Genomic DNA, 17,587 nt, shown 5'->3' on the forward strand with positions numbered 1-17,587 from the left:
GGCTGTTGGAGATGGTGTTCTAGCTGGGTGCAGTGGTTCACATCTGTAAGCTCTCAGGAGGCAGAGATGAGAAGGATCATAGTTTAGGGCCAGACTAGGCAAAAAAGTGACATTCCATCTCAACATATAATCTTGGTGTAGTGGTATGTACCCATAATCTCAACTACATGGAAGACATACACAGAAGGATCATGGTCCCAGGCCAGCCTGGGCAAAATAACCAAGACACTATCTTAAAAAATAAAGGCAAGGGGCAGAGGCGTGGCCCAGGTGGTAGAGTGTGTGTGTAGCAAGCATGGGCCCTGAGTTCATCACCCTAGTACTGCCAACAAAAAGTATGTTTTAACAGAATATCTGATGGCATGGCCTACCTAAATTACGAGAGGAATGCAGATTATATAAAACATTTAAATTTTGTAAAATGCCAACTACAACCCCCACCAACGAACCCCAAACCCAAAAATATATATAGATCAAAGACTACAATTAGACTATACAAGTCATTTTTATTTTCCTCTTCATTCTCTGTGTTTTAGAATTTTCTATACTTGGATTTATTTCTGTAATTGTTTTTAGGATCAGAGGGAAAAGAGCATATGTACTAAAATGTTTGGTAAAATTTTGACCTGGACTCCACGCAGCTCAGGTGTCCCCTCCCCTCCCCACAGACGCACTTCCTGCGCTGAGGAAGCCGTGCATGCACATTCCTACCCTCCCGCCAGCGTGTACACACACCAGTGTGTGCATACGGTGCACACTCAACCTTGCTGGCATCAGTGTCTAACCCCAGACCACACCCAGAGTTCTATACTGTCACCCATCCTCATCCCTAACACCTGCTCCAGCCGCCTCTTGCACATGGGTTTCTGACACAGGGTGGAACTGCAAAGCATTGTCACACATGGTGGCTGGGTACCTGGGTTCCTCATTATACTCAGCCAACTCCTCAGCCCTGTTCCCAGTCTTCCCATCCAGCTGAAACTGGATTCCTCATCTCACTATGGTAACCTTGTGTGACGCCACCCCACGGGAAATCTCTGCTGGGGAGAGAGGATTCTTACATGCCCAGGACACAGAGAGGCCAAAGTGAAGGTTCTTGCTCTAGCTTGGCTCTTAAATGCTCCCCAGAGGCCCATTGTTGAAGCCTTGGGTCCCAGTCTGAGGCTCGACGGGGCAGTGGTGGAACCTTTAAAGTGTGGGGCCTGAGGAAAGGGAGTGAGGCCACTGGCAGTGTGGCTTCCCCCTTTGAAGCAGGGAAACTCCCCCCCCCCCCCCCGCCCTACCTCCCCCCAATCCCCACTTTGCTTTACTTATTTTTTTCTGGTGCTGGTTCTGGAGCTTGAACTCGGGGCCTGGGTGCTGTCCCTGAGCTTTTTTTTCTTTCTTTCTCAAAGGTAATAATCTGACACAGCTCCACTTCCAGATTTTGCCGGTGGTTAATTGGAGATAAGAGTCTCATAGACTTTCCTACTCAGCCTGGCTCTGAACCTCGATCCTCAGATCTCCCAAATGGCTAGGATTACAGGTGGGAGGCACTTTTGCACCCAACCACCCTCTGCTTTTTTTTTTTTTTTTTGTCAGTCGTGGGGCTTGAACTCTGGGCCTGGATGCTGTCCCTAAGCTCTTCAACTCAAAGTGAGCACTCTACTCCTTGAGCCACAGTGCCACTTCTGGTTTTCTGGCAGTTAGTTGAAAATAAGAGTCTCATGGCTGGCTTTGAACCAGCTCCTCAGATCTCAGCCTCCTGAGTAGCTAGGATGACAGGTGTTGAGCCACTGGCCCCTGGCCCCGCTCTGCCTTTTGAGATGAGGTCTTTATGTTGCTCTGGCTGGCCTTCTCTCCTTTGGCCTCCCAGCCAGCACGGGAGAGCATCTTGCTCTACCACGTGCCTCCTACCCCCGTGCTACCTCACCATAGGCTTTGGAGCCACGTAATCACAGAATGAAACTCTGAGCCAAAATAAACCATCCTCGTGTAGGCCAGTGCTGGGGCTTGAACTCAGGACTTCATGCTCTTGTTTGGCCTTTTGGTCAAGCCTACCACTTGAGCCACATCTCCACTCCTTAGGTATTGGTCACAGTGCCAGAAAGCTGACTGTCACAGGCCCAGGGTCCTCGTAAGCAGGAGAAAGTACTGGGGACCAGGAGCCCTGCTCTTGAGCCAGGCTCAAGCTCTCCAGCCAAGCAATGGGGAACCCCGAAGCCGGAGCTAATGGAGGCTCCTGGACACCCATCTCTTTGAAAGACTTTGTTGTCAGAGGAGGAGATGCGAGCAGAGATTGACTACCTTGTCCCATTGTTAGGAAAGAACATCTGCCCAATGCTGAGAGCGTTACCATCTCCAGGCTGTTACTTATTCACTCATCAAACATGTATCAGTGACCATGACGTTCCTGCAATACTGCTCCACAGCTGGGGACCAGAAGATGAAAAAGGGCTGTTTCTGTCCTGCCTGGGGCTGCAGAGCCCCGTGAGGACGAGGAGGACAGCGAATAGCTGTAGGGCATGCATGTGGAGTGGGGAGGGGTGAGAGGTACAGTGGGTCGGTCATGACTGGAACTCTGGGTCTGGGCGCTGTCCCTCAGCTCTTCAGCTCAAGGCGAGCGCTCTACCACTTGAGCCACAGCGCCACTTCCGGTTTTCTGGTAGTTAATTGGACAGAAGAGTCTCCTGGCCTTTCCTGCCCGGGGTGGCTTTGAACCTCGATCCTTAGATCTCAGCCTCCTGAGTAGCGAGGATTACAGGTGTTGAGCCACTGGTGCCCAGCCTCCCTGGAGTGTTGAAAGACTTGCCCATAAGAATCGAGACACCGTGTGCATGTGTCACATGGGAGAGGGGGGAGAGAGGGTAAAAGTCATGGCTGAAAACACGGATTGGAAGATACCAGGGGTCTGCAGATGTGTCACAGCTGGACTCCAGCGGCAGGGGTGCATCTTGCAGGCGCCCCACCGTGGCAAGGGGCTGCCAGAGAATGTCTCTAGGCTCTGGGAGCCGAGGAGTGCCACACGAAAACTACCCAAACAGGAAGCTAGCACGTGGCTAGGCAACTGGAATGGGTGTACAAAACGAGGCACGCGTGTGAGTGAATGCACACACAGCAACGTGAATACAACTCACACCTGGTGGAGTAGTGGTTGGGCGGGACACAGGAGGGTCTGTGGTTGCGGGGGGCCGTGCCATGATGTCCTGCCCTCTGCTCTGGGTGAGTGGTGTGCACTCTGGTGCAGGAAGGCAGTGGCCCCGAGGGGACTGACGCCGTGAGCTTCCCTGGGGTGGAGCGATCGTGGCCTGGCCAGTGCGGGCTGGCCCACCCAGCCCTGGCAGGGCCACTCAGCCCAGGAGGAAGGGAGTCCTTCCGGAGCCACGTCCCCTGCTGCACGCTCATGCGCATGCTCTCCCGGTCACTGCCAGGGCCTCTGAGGCCGTGCAGAGGAGGAATGACTGACCCACCACCAACCCGAGGTCAGGCCCACCGCCCATTCTCTGATTCCAAGCAGCAGCACAGATACCAGCAGCCCCAGGGTTTGGTCTAAAGGGCAGTTGAACCCCACAGGGTCTTCTTTCCTGCTCCCCGTACCCAGCACCATCTGACCCTGAGCCTCACTTACCGGCTGGCCAGACCCGGGGCTGGAGCAGAAGATGGTGTACTTGCGGATCACTCCATTGGGCTTGGTGGGAGGAAGCCAAGACACCACCACACTGCTGGCTGAAGAAGGGACAGCCTTGATGCCGGCGGGGGGACCTGGTACTGAACAGGGAGAGAGGCAGGTCAGTCTTGGGAAAGGAAGAAGTGGGAAATGGAGAGGGAGAGCTGGACCCGGGAGCTTGGGAGCTCGTCCTGAAGGGGGCGTCCTTGAGCCGCAAGTTCCACGGGGGAGGGCCCAGCTTGGCACACCGGTGGGACAGGCTGGTTATTTGGAGCCTGTAACAAAGTCTGACAGGAGGACCTTGGAGTGGCCAGCTGGAGAATTCTCTGGCCAGAGCCAAAGACCTGGAGAAGGCTAGAGAGAAACAGTCCCTTTGAGCGGAGCACTGCATGCAGTGCCCTCACTAACCACAGCCCTGTGCTGAGGAACTCTCCCCCTTCCTCCCACCTCCTCAGACATCGGTTGCTTTGCCCTTGCTGGCCTGTGAAGTCCTTCAGGCTGGAACCATAACCTGCTTCCCACCATGAGTCCGGGGCTGTCCTTGGGGGTACTGGTAGGTCCTTTCTGTGGTCTATCTTAGAAGTGACTAGCAAGGCCGTCCTAGGTGGATCCCCAACTCATGTGGACTGTGAGCTGCCCTGCTCCACCTCCGGGCCTGCTCCTCCTAGCTGGGAGTCCAGGCCTCTGCCGGGGAGCAGGGGCATCCTGTGATCAGCCACAGACCCCCCACTTCCCCATGGCTCCTGTGCGCTGCCGGTCTCTCCTCTTCCCTCCGGGGAGCTTTTGTGCTCCGTGGCGGGTGGTGATTGTATCCTATTCCATTTATTTTACCTCTCCGAGCCTCAGTTACCCCATCTACACCATGGAGATAACAACCACGCTAAAGGGCTCTGGTGAGAATTCGTGTTAATTAAAAGAAGACACCCAGCATACGACTGCCTAGCACCTAGAAGACACTCAAGAGATGGGACAAATTAATTCCTTTTGTCTTCCCTCTGCCAGCTCTCCATTATGGCCCTGCTTGGAGGGAAGGTGGTCAGTAATTTAGGACCAAGTAAAATAACCAAACACAGCGTCGTCATTCGTGGAGGGGCGCAGAGCCAGAGGCTGAGAAGCATCCTTCCTCACTCCTCCTCCCCTGTTCCTGCTGCAGCTCTCCCCAGCGGTTCCTGCAGACCCCAGAGTTCAGTCTTGTCTGTCTTTGCACACTTCCCTCCATCAGTTACTAAGAGAGGTATTTTAAATCTACACCCGTGCATCTGTTCTTCTTATAACCCATCAGTGTTTACTCATGAATAAATATGTACACGTAATATATATATATATATGTTTGCCTTTTGAGAAAGGGTCTAATTATGTAGCACAGGCTAGTCTTGAACTCCCAATCCTCTTGCCTCAGTCTTCCTGGTGCTGGGATTACAGGTGTGTACCACTATGCCTGGCTTACTTTTTTATAGATTTTGAAATTATACATACAAATTTAGAATTATTTGCTTAGCCAATGGAGTATTATAATTCTTTGCTGTAAAGTACACTATATCTTATATATGAATATATATGTATGTGTATGTATATATATATATATATATATATATACATACACACACATATACATATGTATGCACAGAACTGGGATTTTGAACTCGGGGCTTTGTACTTACTAGGCCAGGGCTTTCAGCAGCCCTATATTGGATATTAATATTCCAGTTTTAGACAGTTTGCATGGTATGTTTATTTTTTCTACCACCTTTCAATCTTGTCAAACATAATTATCACAAAGACATGTACTCTTTCTCTCTCTTTCTCTCTCTCTCTCTCTAGCACAAAATGTCTATGGTGACTTGCCACCTACAGGATTAGAATTACATTTCAGGCTTGATATTTTTGATCAGCTTTTAAATTTCTTTTCAGAATGTTTTCACTTGCGCCATTCTCTTTCTCCTCTTTGGGATTCTTTCTCCCTGTGTCTCCATCTCCTCAATAGTTACATTCGTGTGTTTGATCCATGGTGGCTTCACTTGAGAGTGTGATAGAAAAGCAAAACTTAGGTTCCCCTTGAGAACCACACCACTGCAATCTGAATTTTAACATGATTCTCAGGTGGTTTGTATACATGTTAAAGTTTAATGATCACGTCTCTGTCTCTTACCTGCTCCTTTTAATTTTCTATTCATCTTTTTTGTGTTTCATTTGGGTATTTTCTTCTAACGTATCTTCCAAGTCACAATTACTTTTTCAGTTGTATCTAATATCTTATTAAACTCATCAACTGAGTTCTTTTTTCTCTCCCTTTTCCTTCCTTTCTTCCCTCTCTCCCTCCATTTCTCCTTCCTTCCTTCGTTTCTTCCTTCCTTCCTTCCTTCCTTCCTTCCTTCCTCCTTCCTTCCCTCCTTTCTTCCCTCCCTTCATCCTTCCCTCTCTTCCTCCCTCCCTTCTTTCCTTCCCTCTTTCCTTCAGTCTTTCTTTCGTTCAACAGTCTCACTATGTATGTAGTCTAGGCTGTTCTTGAACTCATGACCCCCTTGTCTTGGCTCCCCGAGTGCTGGGATTGTAAGTATGTACCACTATGCCTGGCCCATCCACTAAATTCTTAATTTAGGCTATTAGTTTTTATTTTTTATATTTTCCATGCAATAGTTTCTCTGAACTTTTCAATCTTGTCAAGCGTAATTATTGTAAAGGGCATGTTTTCTCTTTTTAAATTTGGAGCTCTTGTGGATCTGTTCTTTTGCATTTTTCTTTCCCTTGATGGCTCTTGCTCACGTCTCCATTTTCGTGTGCTAGACGCAGCATTTGCCAAATTGCTTACAAAATAATCTGAGGCTTCAGATGACATCATCTTCCAAAAGAGAAAATTCGTATTGGCTTCTGTCGGGCTCCACAACCTGGGTGCTGGCGAGCAGTCCGGGGTCACTTCAGTCCAGCTTCCAGGCCTGAGATGAGTCAGAGCTGGGATGTGTAATTGGTCCATTTTTTCCCTCTTGTAGTAAAAGTGCTGTATGTGGCTTGTGCTCTCAGCGGAGGGGGCGGTTTACCACCAGACACGCCCTCAACCCCTGCAGGCCTTGATCTCCACGTCAAGTACTGTGGAGCCTCTCAGCCACTGCCTGTAGATTTCAGCAAACCTACCCTAGGGCGAGACCACTCCACAGCTAGGTTTACCACCTGGGCCTTGATTTTTCTCTTAGATCCAGGTCCAGTAATTCCTACTCCTAATGGGTGTTCAATATTAATTCTTCCTCCTCTACCGCCTTTCCTAAATTTCCCAAGGTCTCTCTGTTCAATTCTGACAGAGGGAATCAGAGTGAGTAGGGCTGGAATGGGGCCATGGGCCTGCATGCTTCCCATACCAACTGAGTGTTAACTGCAATGACTTCAACCGTAAACGGCAGAGCTGGGTGGGGCTGGGGAACTCCAGGATGGGCTGTTTCCCTGCCGCCATTCCTCCAGTTCCTTGCAAATGGAACCTCTCTTTTGCTAGGGTTCCGGTGTCCCCCCCCACCAACTTCAGACACAATGTAGGGTCACCCATCTGTCCACCACATTGGAGGATGTGCTAGGCTTGGTGTAAGATGGTCATAAGTCCGTTTTGGTAGTCATAATTTTGGTATCATAAGTGCATTTCCTTGTTGATGCTTGGCCTAGCAAAAGGTGAGCCAATAGGAAAGCTTGCTTCCACTCCCCAGAAAGGGAGAGGCAGCCATCTTGGAATCATGGTTCACAGCGGCCATGTTGAGGATGGCAGAGTGATGGGAGCCACTGGCGGCGTCAATCCTGGAGCTGCATCCCACAGGCCTTCCAGCTCCCTGTGATAATAGACGTGCTCATGGGTTGCTTTCATCTTCTTTTCGGTTAGGCTTTCTGTTACATCTTAGAAAGAACTTTCCAGGTAGGTCGGTTCGTCTGGCCTCACAAGATAGCACTCTCCCCTTTTTATCCTGAGAAAACTGGGGTGTGGAGGTGAAGTGATTCACTAGTCAGCGACGGGGCTGGACAAGTTCTTCTGTGGAATGAGCTCTCTACCCTGTGGGGCTTCCCTGAAGGCTGGGGCCCTTGGGTTGGGCTCCTGCTGTGTGCATGGCTTCCCAGGGGTGGCAGGGTGAAGGCTCCTCTCCTTGTAAGGTGGGATGATACTCTCAGACCCCTGGGCCTTCCTCTGGGACTTTGCCCTGCTGAGTTAAACAAGTGGTCTTGACCAAAGTAGGAGACAAGAAGTCTGAGGATGCCAGTAGTTCATTCCTAGAGGCCGGGAAGGTTCCTGTGTTGTATGGCCCTGAGGCCCCATGTAGGACCAGACTTGGGGACATCTCAGCTTAGTGTCTACACAAGAGCAGGAGTTGCCCTAGAAAGTCTTGGTGGGGGATTAATGACAGGAAAAGTAGGGCAGGCAGGCTGGTAAATATTGAAGAGCTCAGGGCTTCAGGGGAGGGGGTAAAGGGGGGACAGATCCGTCCTGGCCTAGAGCTGGTCTAGTCACCAAGCACTGGGTGCACGTGCAGTTTCTCCCCATCAGCAACTCCCAGACTGAGTTGCTCTTTTTCAATGCCTCCAAACCCTTCCAGAACTTTCTGCCAACTTGTGTGGGTAGAGCACAGACTCTAAGTTTCTCTAGTCCTTGAAGAAACTGAGACTGAGTAAGAAAGAAGCCATAATGCTAACTATGGCTACTCTTTAAAACACTCACAGTGGGCTAGCCAACTCTTCTAAGAAGAAAGCCCCTGGCCCAGAACGTTCGGCTAAGAAACAACAAAGCGCTGGGCTGAGAGGTTGGGAAAGATGGATGTCTCACAGCAGCAGCCCAGAGTTGCCTCAGTCCCACACAGAGCTGCCTGCCTACCTGTTGTTCCCCAGGACTGGGAGGCTCTGGGTCTGGTGGAAAGTCCAGCTCTTCATCCCACCCTTCCCCTCCCCCCTGCATTGACTTAGCTCCAGCTGGCACCCACTTTCTTAGCCCTTAACTTTGTCATTCTGCCCACCTAGATCTGTTTTTCTCCCAATTCCGCACCCCATCTCCACCCCACTGAGGAAGGGTCTGGCTTCACAGCCTTGGGTGGAGGCAAATCTCCTGTCCCTTTTTGCTGATTGAAGCTGTGGCCCCTGCTGAGGCCTTTGTGGGGGTGAATGCCAAGCCCCTCATCTGGGCAGGGCAGGAGGAGGGGCCTGGCTAGCGGATGGCTGTGTTTAGCAAGCGAGGGATTAGGGGAGAGGGACAGTTGTTTGTCTCTGCATTGTCCTAGAGCACTATTCCACAGCCCGTGGTCAGTCACGTCCTCTCTGAAGCAGGACCCTCCACCTCGGAGCCCGACGAGGACTCAGAGGGACAGGAGTGAGAATGGCACCCTGCCCTTCCCTGGCACCTGGGGTGGGGCTGGCGGGGAGGCAGGGACTCACCGTCCTCTTTGGTCTGGATGTAGAGAACGCTGCTGCGGACCCCGTCGCCCGCCTGCGTGTAGGCCAGCACCTGGACGCTGTAGTTGGTGAACTTCTCCATGCCCCGCAGCTCCACCCGCTCCCGCGTCGTGGTGATGTTCTGCATCTCACCCCACTCTGCAGAGAGGAGAAGGCGTGGAGCGTGGCAGCGCGGCTGGGTCACAGTCTCCAGCCTCCCGGCCAGCCTGGGCTCTGGTGTTGGTGACCTGAGGCTGGGAACGAGACGCAGCCTCCAGACCATCTCTCTGCCTAAAGTGGCCCCATCGGCTGAGCCTGGCCAGTGGACCTTGCGCCAACTTCAACTGGACAGCGACTCTTTAGACCACCCCCATCTCTCCATGTCCACCTAACACATGCCCCCTTGTCAGGGCCTCTCTGGGTAGGGAAGACCCCACAAAGCCGGGCCACGGAGCTGGGCCTTCTCCCCGGGCCGTTCTTCCCTCTTATTCTGCCCTGTGCTTTGTAGAGTCTGGGCTGTTCCCCCCCAGCAGGACTCCGGCGGGGTTCTGGGAGCCTTGCTTCCTGTCTCTCCCCTTCAGGCCTAGGCAGCGCTGGCTTCACACAGGTGCCAGTCCCATTGCCTGCCCTCCTCCCTCCGGTTGCTTTGTTTGACTGTGCCAGCTCCTCCATGCCTGATAGGAGGACCCTAGAGAACACATCCATGTCACCTTGGAAGGGCACAGGTGTCTCTTGTGCCCCAAATGACTCCACACCATACATGTGGCCTTCACCCCCGTGTGGCCTCCACAGCTGGGAAGGGAGGGCCGCCCTGGAGTCTCTCAGTTCTAACCTGGCCTGTGAGCAGATGCTAGCCTGGCCCTCCGTCCTGGCAGACTCACCCCCATCCACGTAGAGCGACCAGAAGATGACCCGATAGCCTTTGAGGACGCCGTTGAGGGTGCTGCGGGGGGGCTCGGACCAGGAGATGACAGCCACGTCGGAAGTGATGGACAGGGCCCGGACGTTCTCAGGGGGCTGGCTGGGCACTGCATGGGGCAGAGGAGAGCCAAGCGTCCTTCCGGTTAGTGACAGCGCAGTGCACAGCCAGGTAGGCAAGTGGGGGACTTCGGGACTCCGTGGCCTGAGCGAAGTCTCCCTGCCCGCGTCTGTACGCTTTTAGCTACTTGCTCTCCAGGTAGCAAGTTCTTGGTTGTGTTCTGGAAGGAGATAAACTCTGGCACAGGCCTGGGAATCCCTTATTGGCCCACCTGGTCCAGGGATTGCACCTGCTGAATATACCGGGCTTAGAAGACGAAGCTGGCCCTATTAGCATCTCATCTGAGTGCTGCCCAGCCCAGGGTCCACTGACCCCAGGTCTCAGCCCAAGTCTGGTCCCAGTGATTCCTGTGTCCATGTGCTAAGAAAATGGGAAGGGATCTCAAGGAACTGTGATGTGGACAGAAGAGTTCCCGGAGCCCTCCAGCATTTCTAGGACTCCTAGAAATCCTTTCTCCTGTCTCTGCACACGGCCATCACTAACGAACGCTGGGCTTGTGAGGTCAGGGCCTGTGGCCCTCCGGCCCTCTGCCCATCCCTGGCTGGCCAGAGGACAGATCGCCTTCCCTGGTCACAAGGGCCCCAGGCCTATCTCTTTTGCAAAGGAGGACTTGGGCGGCCCTTCTTGCTGGCTTCCATGAAGCCAGGGACAGAGGGACAGGAGAAGTCTGCTCCGCTGTGGTTGGAAGAAGAGGCAGAGGCTTGGAGGGAAGGTAATTAGATCCTGTTGCCCCACAAGAGGCAAGTCTAATTTTTATGAGCATTTAAATGATAATACATCATCCTAACGATCCTCTTTGAGAATGATTATTGTTTCATATTACTTAGGTGTAAAAATATAAGCACCATGTAATTAGGGACCCAGTGTAATAAACTAATACAGATCGCCCGTTCGAACAAAATGAAGGTAATATAATTATGGAAAAGACACTCTTGCTAAGGCAGGGGCCCTTGAATACCCCAGGAGGAGCGCTAATATTGCCAGGAAACGATCAGGACCTGACAGGCTAACGAGGGCCTTAATTAAGTATGAAAAACTGCTGAGCAAATGCTGTTGGGAACTTTCTTCCCCCTTTCTCCTCCTTTGTTTGGAAAGGGCCTCTGCAGCCCATGCTACATACTCCCTGTGGGAAATCCCGAGGCCACACTGGCTCCAGGCAGAGGTCGATGCACAGTGGCTGTGTGCAGGATCTGGAGCTTAGGGTTAGGCTGGCTGGGCTGGGTTGGAGAAGCCGGTCCTGGTGAATCTGTGCCATCTTGTGCTTAACACAGGAGAAATGGGACAGTGCATGGGATTCAGGGTCGGGCCTGGATTTTGATCAGGGCTCTGTTATTTACTAGGTCAGTGATTCTGGGCAGGTCTCTTAACCTCTGAGAACCTTGGCTACCCCTCAAGAATACAAATGTGGCTGTGATTCTCCTATTTTGTTGGTTTAGTTATTGTGCCAGTCTTGGGACTTGAACTCAAGGCCTGGGCGCCGTCCCTTAGCTTTTCTGCCCAAGGCTCCCATATAAGCCACAGCTCTGCTTATGGCTTTTTTTCCCCTTCTGCTTAATTGGAGATAAGAGTCTCATGGACTTTTTCTACTGGGGTTGGCTTTGAACTGTGATCTTCAGATCTGAGCCTCCTGCGTAGCTAGGATGACAGGTATGAGCCACCGCTGCCTGGCAAGATGCTCCTTGGGTGCGTCCTGGGGATGCAGGAGGAATGAACATTCCTGGCCCCAGGCCCACAGCTAGCTGCCCCACAGCACAGGCTGGGCCTGGCGATCGGGTTCTGAAGAGAGGTGGAGTTTGGGAACCGCCGTTAGGGCGCTGTTTTGATGAATACAACCATGCGAGGCGGTGACAATGGCTTTCCTAGACACTCGAGGGCTGTTTGGCGCTCCTGGTGGAGGGGCACGGGGGCTGGCGGCCGTGTGGGCCTCTCCCCTGCGTTTTCTGCACCTCTCAACTGTGTGTGTGCCTTTCTTCTCTTTTCTTCCCCCTTTCTGCAGGCGGCCAGCGTTTGGGGAGCACTGAAGTCTGCTCAGTCCCCAGGCTCCGGTTCATCTCTCGGGCTGGAGCTTGGATGTCGGGACTTTTGAAAGCTTCCAGATTATTGGAGTGTGGGGGTGAGCTTGTGCGAGCGTGGGAACTTCCGTCCTCACTCCCCTGGCTAAGGGGTGCATTTCCATAGACAGGAGGAGGGAGGAGGGACGGGCTCTCTGCTGCTGCAGTGTGGGGCACTGAACCCAACCCTGTGCAGGTTGGGAAGGGGTGACTGAGCATGCTCAGACTCCAGACGGTCACGCTCAGATTCTAGTTTCGAGTTGGGGCATCAAGAGCAGGGTTCCAAAGGACCTTTTGCTTCTTTATTCTGCTCTTTTGGGGCTGTGCCCAGCCTGGCGTCATCTCTGGGGGCTCGAAGGCCCTGTCTCCCGTCTTGAGCTAGTGCAGGCTCAGGTACAACTGGTTTTGCTTCTGTACGTGGGGGCAACAGGTGTGTTCCTGCTTCCTCCCAGCCTTCCTCCTTCCCGAGAACCCAGGCCCCTGCACGCACTAAGCCTGGCTGTAGAATCCTCTCTTGTCATCTAAGAATTATTTTAAAATTAGGGGGTTGGGGTTTAAGTCTGTAGTCTTGGGTCTCGAAGACAGATTGGGAGGGGGGTAAGAGTCAACCTAGAGATATGAGGGAAGCTATGAAGGAGGAGAAATGGGGTACAGGAGGTGGACGAAAGAGCTTGATCAGAGAGAGGGCCCAGAGCTCCACGAGTAAGGGAGGGGTGCAGGGATGGAGGGGCAGGGGAGAAAGCAGGTGTCAGCTGGGCCCAGGCCCGCAGGTAGGTCGGAGGCAGAACCCCAGCAGGGGTGGAGAGGCCGGGCATGCTGAATGGACCAAGCCTGCCCTGAGTGTCAGGGGAGGGCGCTGTCCATGGGGCCCGGGTCACCCCCTGGGCCAAGAGGAGCCCGGGAGTGATTGAAAAGCCCCATGTGGCCCTGCTGCCCGGCCTGGCTCTGGCTGGTGTGCATCCTGTGCCACATTCCCCCCCCCCACCCCCAGTTGCTCTCACCGTCCTCCAGGGTGGTGGCATTGATCTCACTGGACGAAGGCCCCGTGCCAGCCCGGTTGAAGGCTTGGACCACTACCCCATACTGGGCAAACTTCTTGAGGTTGTCCAGCGTGTAGACCTCGCTGTCCCCCGTGGCCTTCATCTCCACGATGCTGTACTGCCCGTTGCTGCCAGGGCTGTTCTCCCGGTAGCCGATCTGGTATCCCCGGATGACTCCGTTCTGGAGCTCCTTCTTGGGGGCCTGCAAGAGGCGGGAAGGGCCAGACGGAGACACAGTGACATTCTGAGAGGATGCCCAGCAAACCAAGGTCAGCTCACGCCCTGCCTCGGTGCCCAGTGCTCCAAAGACTCCTCACGCAGCCACGCCCTGGCAGTGGTCACCACCTGGCCCTCTCGATCCAGCTCCTTTCTCCCTGGTATTCCAAGCTGCAGCCCCCTTCCAGCCTCTTTTCTGCTTCTGCCAGCCTCATTCTCACCCTGGCATTCCTTCCTTGATTGCTGCCATGTTGGCCCTGGCCCTCTAGACAGCGGCCTCCTCTGCACGAGTCCTCCCTCAGCTCCTTAGATGCCTCTGCTTCTGGCCCGCACACAGGACGGTTCTTCCTGGCTTCGTCCCCTCCCCCCCAACTACCTCCCCTAATAATCTATAGATTTTTACATATGTTTCATTGTGTGTCTGTAGAATGTAAGAATCCAAGAACCGCCAGATCTAGGCGTGGAATCCCTTTCGTTTATTGTTGTGTCTCCATGCAATGCGTGAGTCACTGGGTAGGGATAGAATGTGGCCTGGCTCAGGGGCCTGGAACCAAATGACAAATGACCCATGACCCAGCCGCGGTGGGAAATGGCAGTTCACGTGGCTTCTGGATAGAAACCTCAAAGAACTGGAAGCCGGGTGTCAGCAACTCATGCACTCACGTCCAGGCATTACTCATCATAGCTGGAGGGGAAGCTTAGCCCAAGTGGCCAAGAACGGACAAAAGAAATGTGGTGTATCCATCCTGAGGAATATTAGTCGGTCAAGAAAGGAATGACATTGTGAAATGGCTTGTGACATCACTGTGACTGCTGACTACCATCCGACAACTTGTTTTTCCTTCCTTCCTTCCTTCCTTCCTTCCTTCCTTCCTTCTTTCTTTTTGACACTATTGGGGTTGAACTCAGGGACTTGTGCTTGGTAGAAAATAACTATCGCTTGAGCCATGTCCCCATCCTTCTTGCTTTTTAGCTCACTTTTCAGAGAGGGTCTCATACCTTTGCCAGGACCATCCTTGCACCCTCATTCTCCCAACCCATCCCTACTGGTAGCTTACAGGGCTGAGCCAACATATCTGGCTTGCTCATTGAGATGAGGCTTGCTAACTTTTTTTTTCTGCCTAAGGCTGGCCTTGAACTTCAATCCTCCTATTTCACATCCTGCACAGCTGGGATAAAAATCCCCATGCCTGGTCCTCCAGTGCCTCTGGTGATCAGAAGGGACTGGTGGGAATGAAGGGGGATGCCAGAGGCTGGGTAAACAGAGAAACTTCCCCCAGCCTCAGTCTGAGGTTGAGAAATGCATTTGCACCACAGGCTTGAATCGTGATACAAACTCAACCACACATAATGCACACACCCAGCTGTCCTGAGAGAAAATGTCAAGGCGTGAATGCTCACTGATGCATGACAGCCTCATACGTGACCCGCCATGTCAACATATCTTCTCATGTAGGAACAAACACATTCAGACACGTGAAAACATCCTAGCCCTCGGCACCTGCCCACAGCTAGACACATTAGACCCGCAAGTAGAAAATGGCTCCTTCAACCACTGGGCCTGTGCATCTGTAAATTGAGACAAAACAGTCACCCTACTCCCCTGGGTATAAAACCAGCGAGAATCAGGATTGTAAAGACAATGAAGTTAATTTAAAAGCCTACTTTTTATGGTACTAAAAAAAAAAAGTGAGCTCAAAAACAATTAAGTTAGTAAAACAGCCCCACTGTTTTTTATTTTTTAATTCAATGGATGTTTTAAATGAACTGCAGCTTTAAGTTCACTGTTAACTCAATAAAATGAAGTTTTTAATTTAACATAATAGTTTTGAGCCCACTAAATAGGTGTGTTGTGTGTGTGTGTGTGTGTGTGTGTGTGTGTGTGTGTAATTGCTTTGGCTTTTGGCTATTGCTTGAATGTTTCTCTCTGCGCTTGGGCAGTCCAGTGTGCTGGGCTAGAAGTGAGTGAGCATCTGTGTCGGGCCTGTGTCTGCACATGCCTGCCTCTTCTCTCCCTCACTGCGGGATCTGTGAGGGACACACACACACTTCCGAACCCAGTGCCAGCAATCACGCCCCTAATCCTAGCTACTCGGGAGGTAGAGATCCAAGGATCATAGTTTGAAGCCAGCCTGGGGAAGAACAGTTTATGAGACTCTTATCTCCAAGTAACCACCAGAAATCTGGAAGTGGAGGTGTGGCTCAAGGGGTAGAGCACCAGCCTTGAGCACAAAAGCTAAGCAAAAGTATGAGGCCTTATGTTCAAGCCTTGGTATGGGTGTGTGCACGCACGCACACACACACACACACACACACACACACACACACACACACACACCATTTTCCAGAGCCTGACCTCATCTTCCCACAAATACACCCTGTATGTTCACATATCCATACAGATATGCATTTGTTTATAATGATTTAAACATCATTTTATGGTATCAAGCAAATATGCATTTCTGGGGCCATTGCTATCATGACAGAGACAGTGCACATGATCCCATCAGCATACACTGACAGAGGCCTAGCAGAGACCCCATGCACACTCTGATACAATACTATAGATACATACATATATGTATATGTGTAGACATGTACATGTTCACATGTTTAAATAGATGTTGACAGGTCTTCCCTCTTCTCTCTCTCTTTCCTCTTCTTCTCTTTCTCCTCCCCTCCTTCCCAATCTATCCCTCCCCAAACACATACATTCAGGATTTAAATCAATCTTAACAATATTTCTCTGAAGCATTAAGAAATCAATAGGACAGATTGCAAATTTATGTCATAAAGCAGGCGGTATCCGTCTTACGGAAAGAGTCTTAAAACGAAGTGACTTATCTTTCAAGTGAATCTTTATTTTTCATTAATCTGTTTCTCAGTGTCCAAAAAAAAAAATTCCCCTGAGAAGTCAGTCCCAAAATTTATTGACCAGCTGGTTCATTCTGAAGTTCTAACTTTCTAATCAATTTTCTTTTTCATTATGAGACTTTGGAGAAATAAATTTGATTCTAAATTTTTATCGACCTCTGGGTCAGAGCTTTGTGGCAAATGTCTCTGTTTGACGTAGTTTTTCACCTTTTGTACCCCTCCCCCTGGCGGCACCTCCCCCTCCCAACTCCCTCAGCCTCCATCCTAGAGAATGGGTATGTTCTAGGGGTCCAAGAAGGCCCAGCTGTCCAGGCCCTCACTCCACCTGGTCATTTCTCTAGGGATGGAAGGAAGTAGGCCATGACACTCTGTGTGTGTGTGTGTGTGCTGTGTGCCTGAACACATATCCCTAGTCAAGTTTACCTTGAAGAGTCTAGAAGGAGGGCTAATGCTCTTTGGCTTTTCCAGTTAGGAGTTTGTCTTGACAATGACCCTGGATGATTAACTCCTTGTGAAGATAAGGCCCCCAGTTGAGATGAGACTGCCCCACGGAGAACAATAATGGGCCCTAAGAGCTGGGCGCCTAGAAGCTCACACCTGAGATCCGAGGATCGTGATTGGAAGCCAGCCTGAGTGGAAAATCAGTGAGGCTCCCATCTCCAATAAACTACTCAGAAAGGGCCGGAAGTGACGCTGTGGCTCAAGTGGTAGAGTGCCTGGCCTTGAGCAGGAGAAGCTCCGGGACAGCGCCCAGGCCCTGAGTTCAAGCCCCTAAGAAGGGAATCCATCTGCTCTGGAGCTCTGGGCAGGGGGCTATGGTGGAGACAGGGCTGGGACTCCGGACTGTGTAGGTTTAAATTCTATGCCTGTCTCTACCTTAACAACAGTAGATAAGTCACCTCTGGTCTCTACAACCAAGGCCTGCTCTGGTCACCCCCTAGGAGCAGAAGTGGGCAGACAAGCTCGCTGGAAGCCAGAGGAGGTCCCGAGATGTACCTGCCCGTCTCCATTCCTGGGGGAGACACATAACAGGGTCAGCACAGCATCTCTTGGTGCTACTCTTCTCTTTGCCCGTGTAGAAGTCTCCACCCACAGGGCTTACTTGAGTGACAGATGCTTCAGCCAATCCTGAGATCTCACAGGTCTTAGCCTCTGTAGCTCCCACAATCCCAGAGGGAGGGGAACTTACTCCTTCTAAGTATTAAAAGAAAATCCTGATTTCATACTGATCATTTTAGAGGAGAAACCTTGCACAGGGTCAAATCCAAGTCCTACCTCTTAAAGCACCTGAGTTTAAGGATGGGCCAGTATGGCGGGAGGACCCTCTTCCCCT

At 51.8% G+C, this 17,587-nt stretch overlaps 1 protein-coding gene across 1 annotated transcript in view; it reads right to left on the reverse strand.

The window, feature by feature from the left end:
• Dscaml1 (DS cell adhesion molecule like 1) overlaps positions 1–17,587 on the reverse strand; it is a 256,507-nt gene that overhangs the window by 13,841 nt on the left and 225,079 nt on the right. Inside the window, exons 17-20 of the mRNA XM_042682839.1 lie at positions 13,126–13,366; positions 9,916–10,062; positions 9,038–9,193; positions 3,608–3,747 (exon numbers count right to left, since the gene is read on the reverse strand). Of these exons, the coding sequence (XP_042538773.1) occupies positions 3,608–3,747; positions 9,038–9,193; positions 9,916–10,062; positions 13,126–13,366 (684 nt within the window). The remainder of the gene's footprint in view (positions 1–3,607; positions 3,748–9,037; positions 9,194–9,915; positions 10,063–13,125; positions 13,367–17,587) is intronic.

Source organism: Dipodomys spectabilis, unplaced genomic scaffold, assembly GCF_019054845.1.
Source record: "Dipodomys spectabilis isolate Male_0828 unplaced genomic scaffold, ASM1905484v1 ptg000076l, whole genome shotgun sequence".
In the NCBI taxonomy this organism is placed as follows: domain Eukaryota; kingdom Metazoa; phylum Chordata; class Mammalia; order Rodentia; family Heteromyidae; genus Dipodomys; species Dipodomys spectabilis.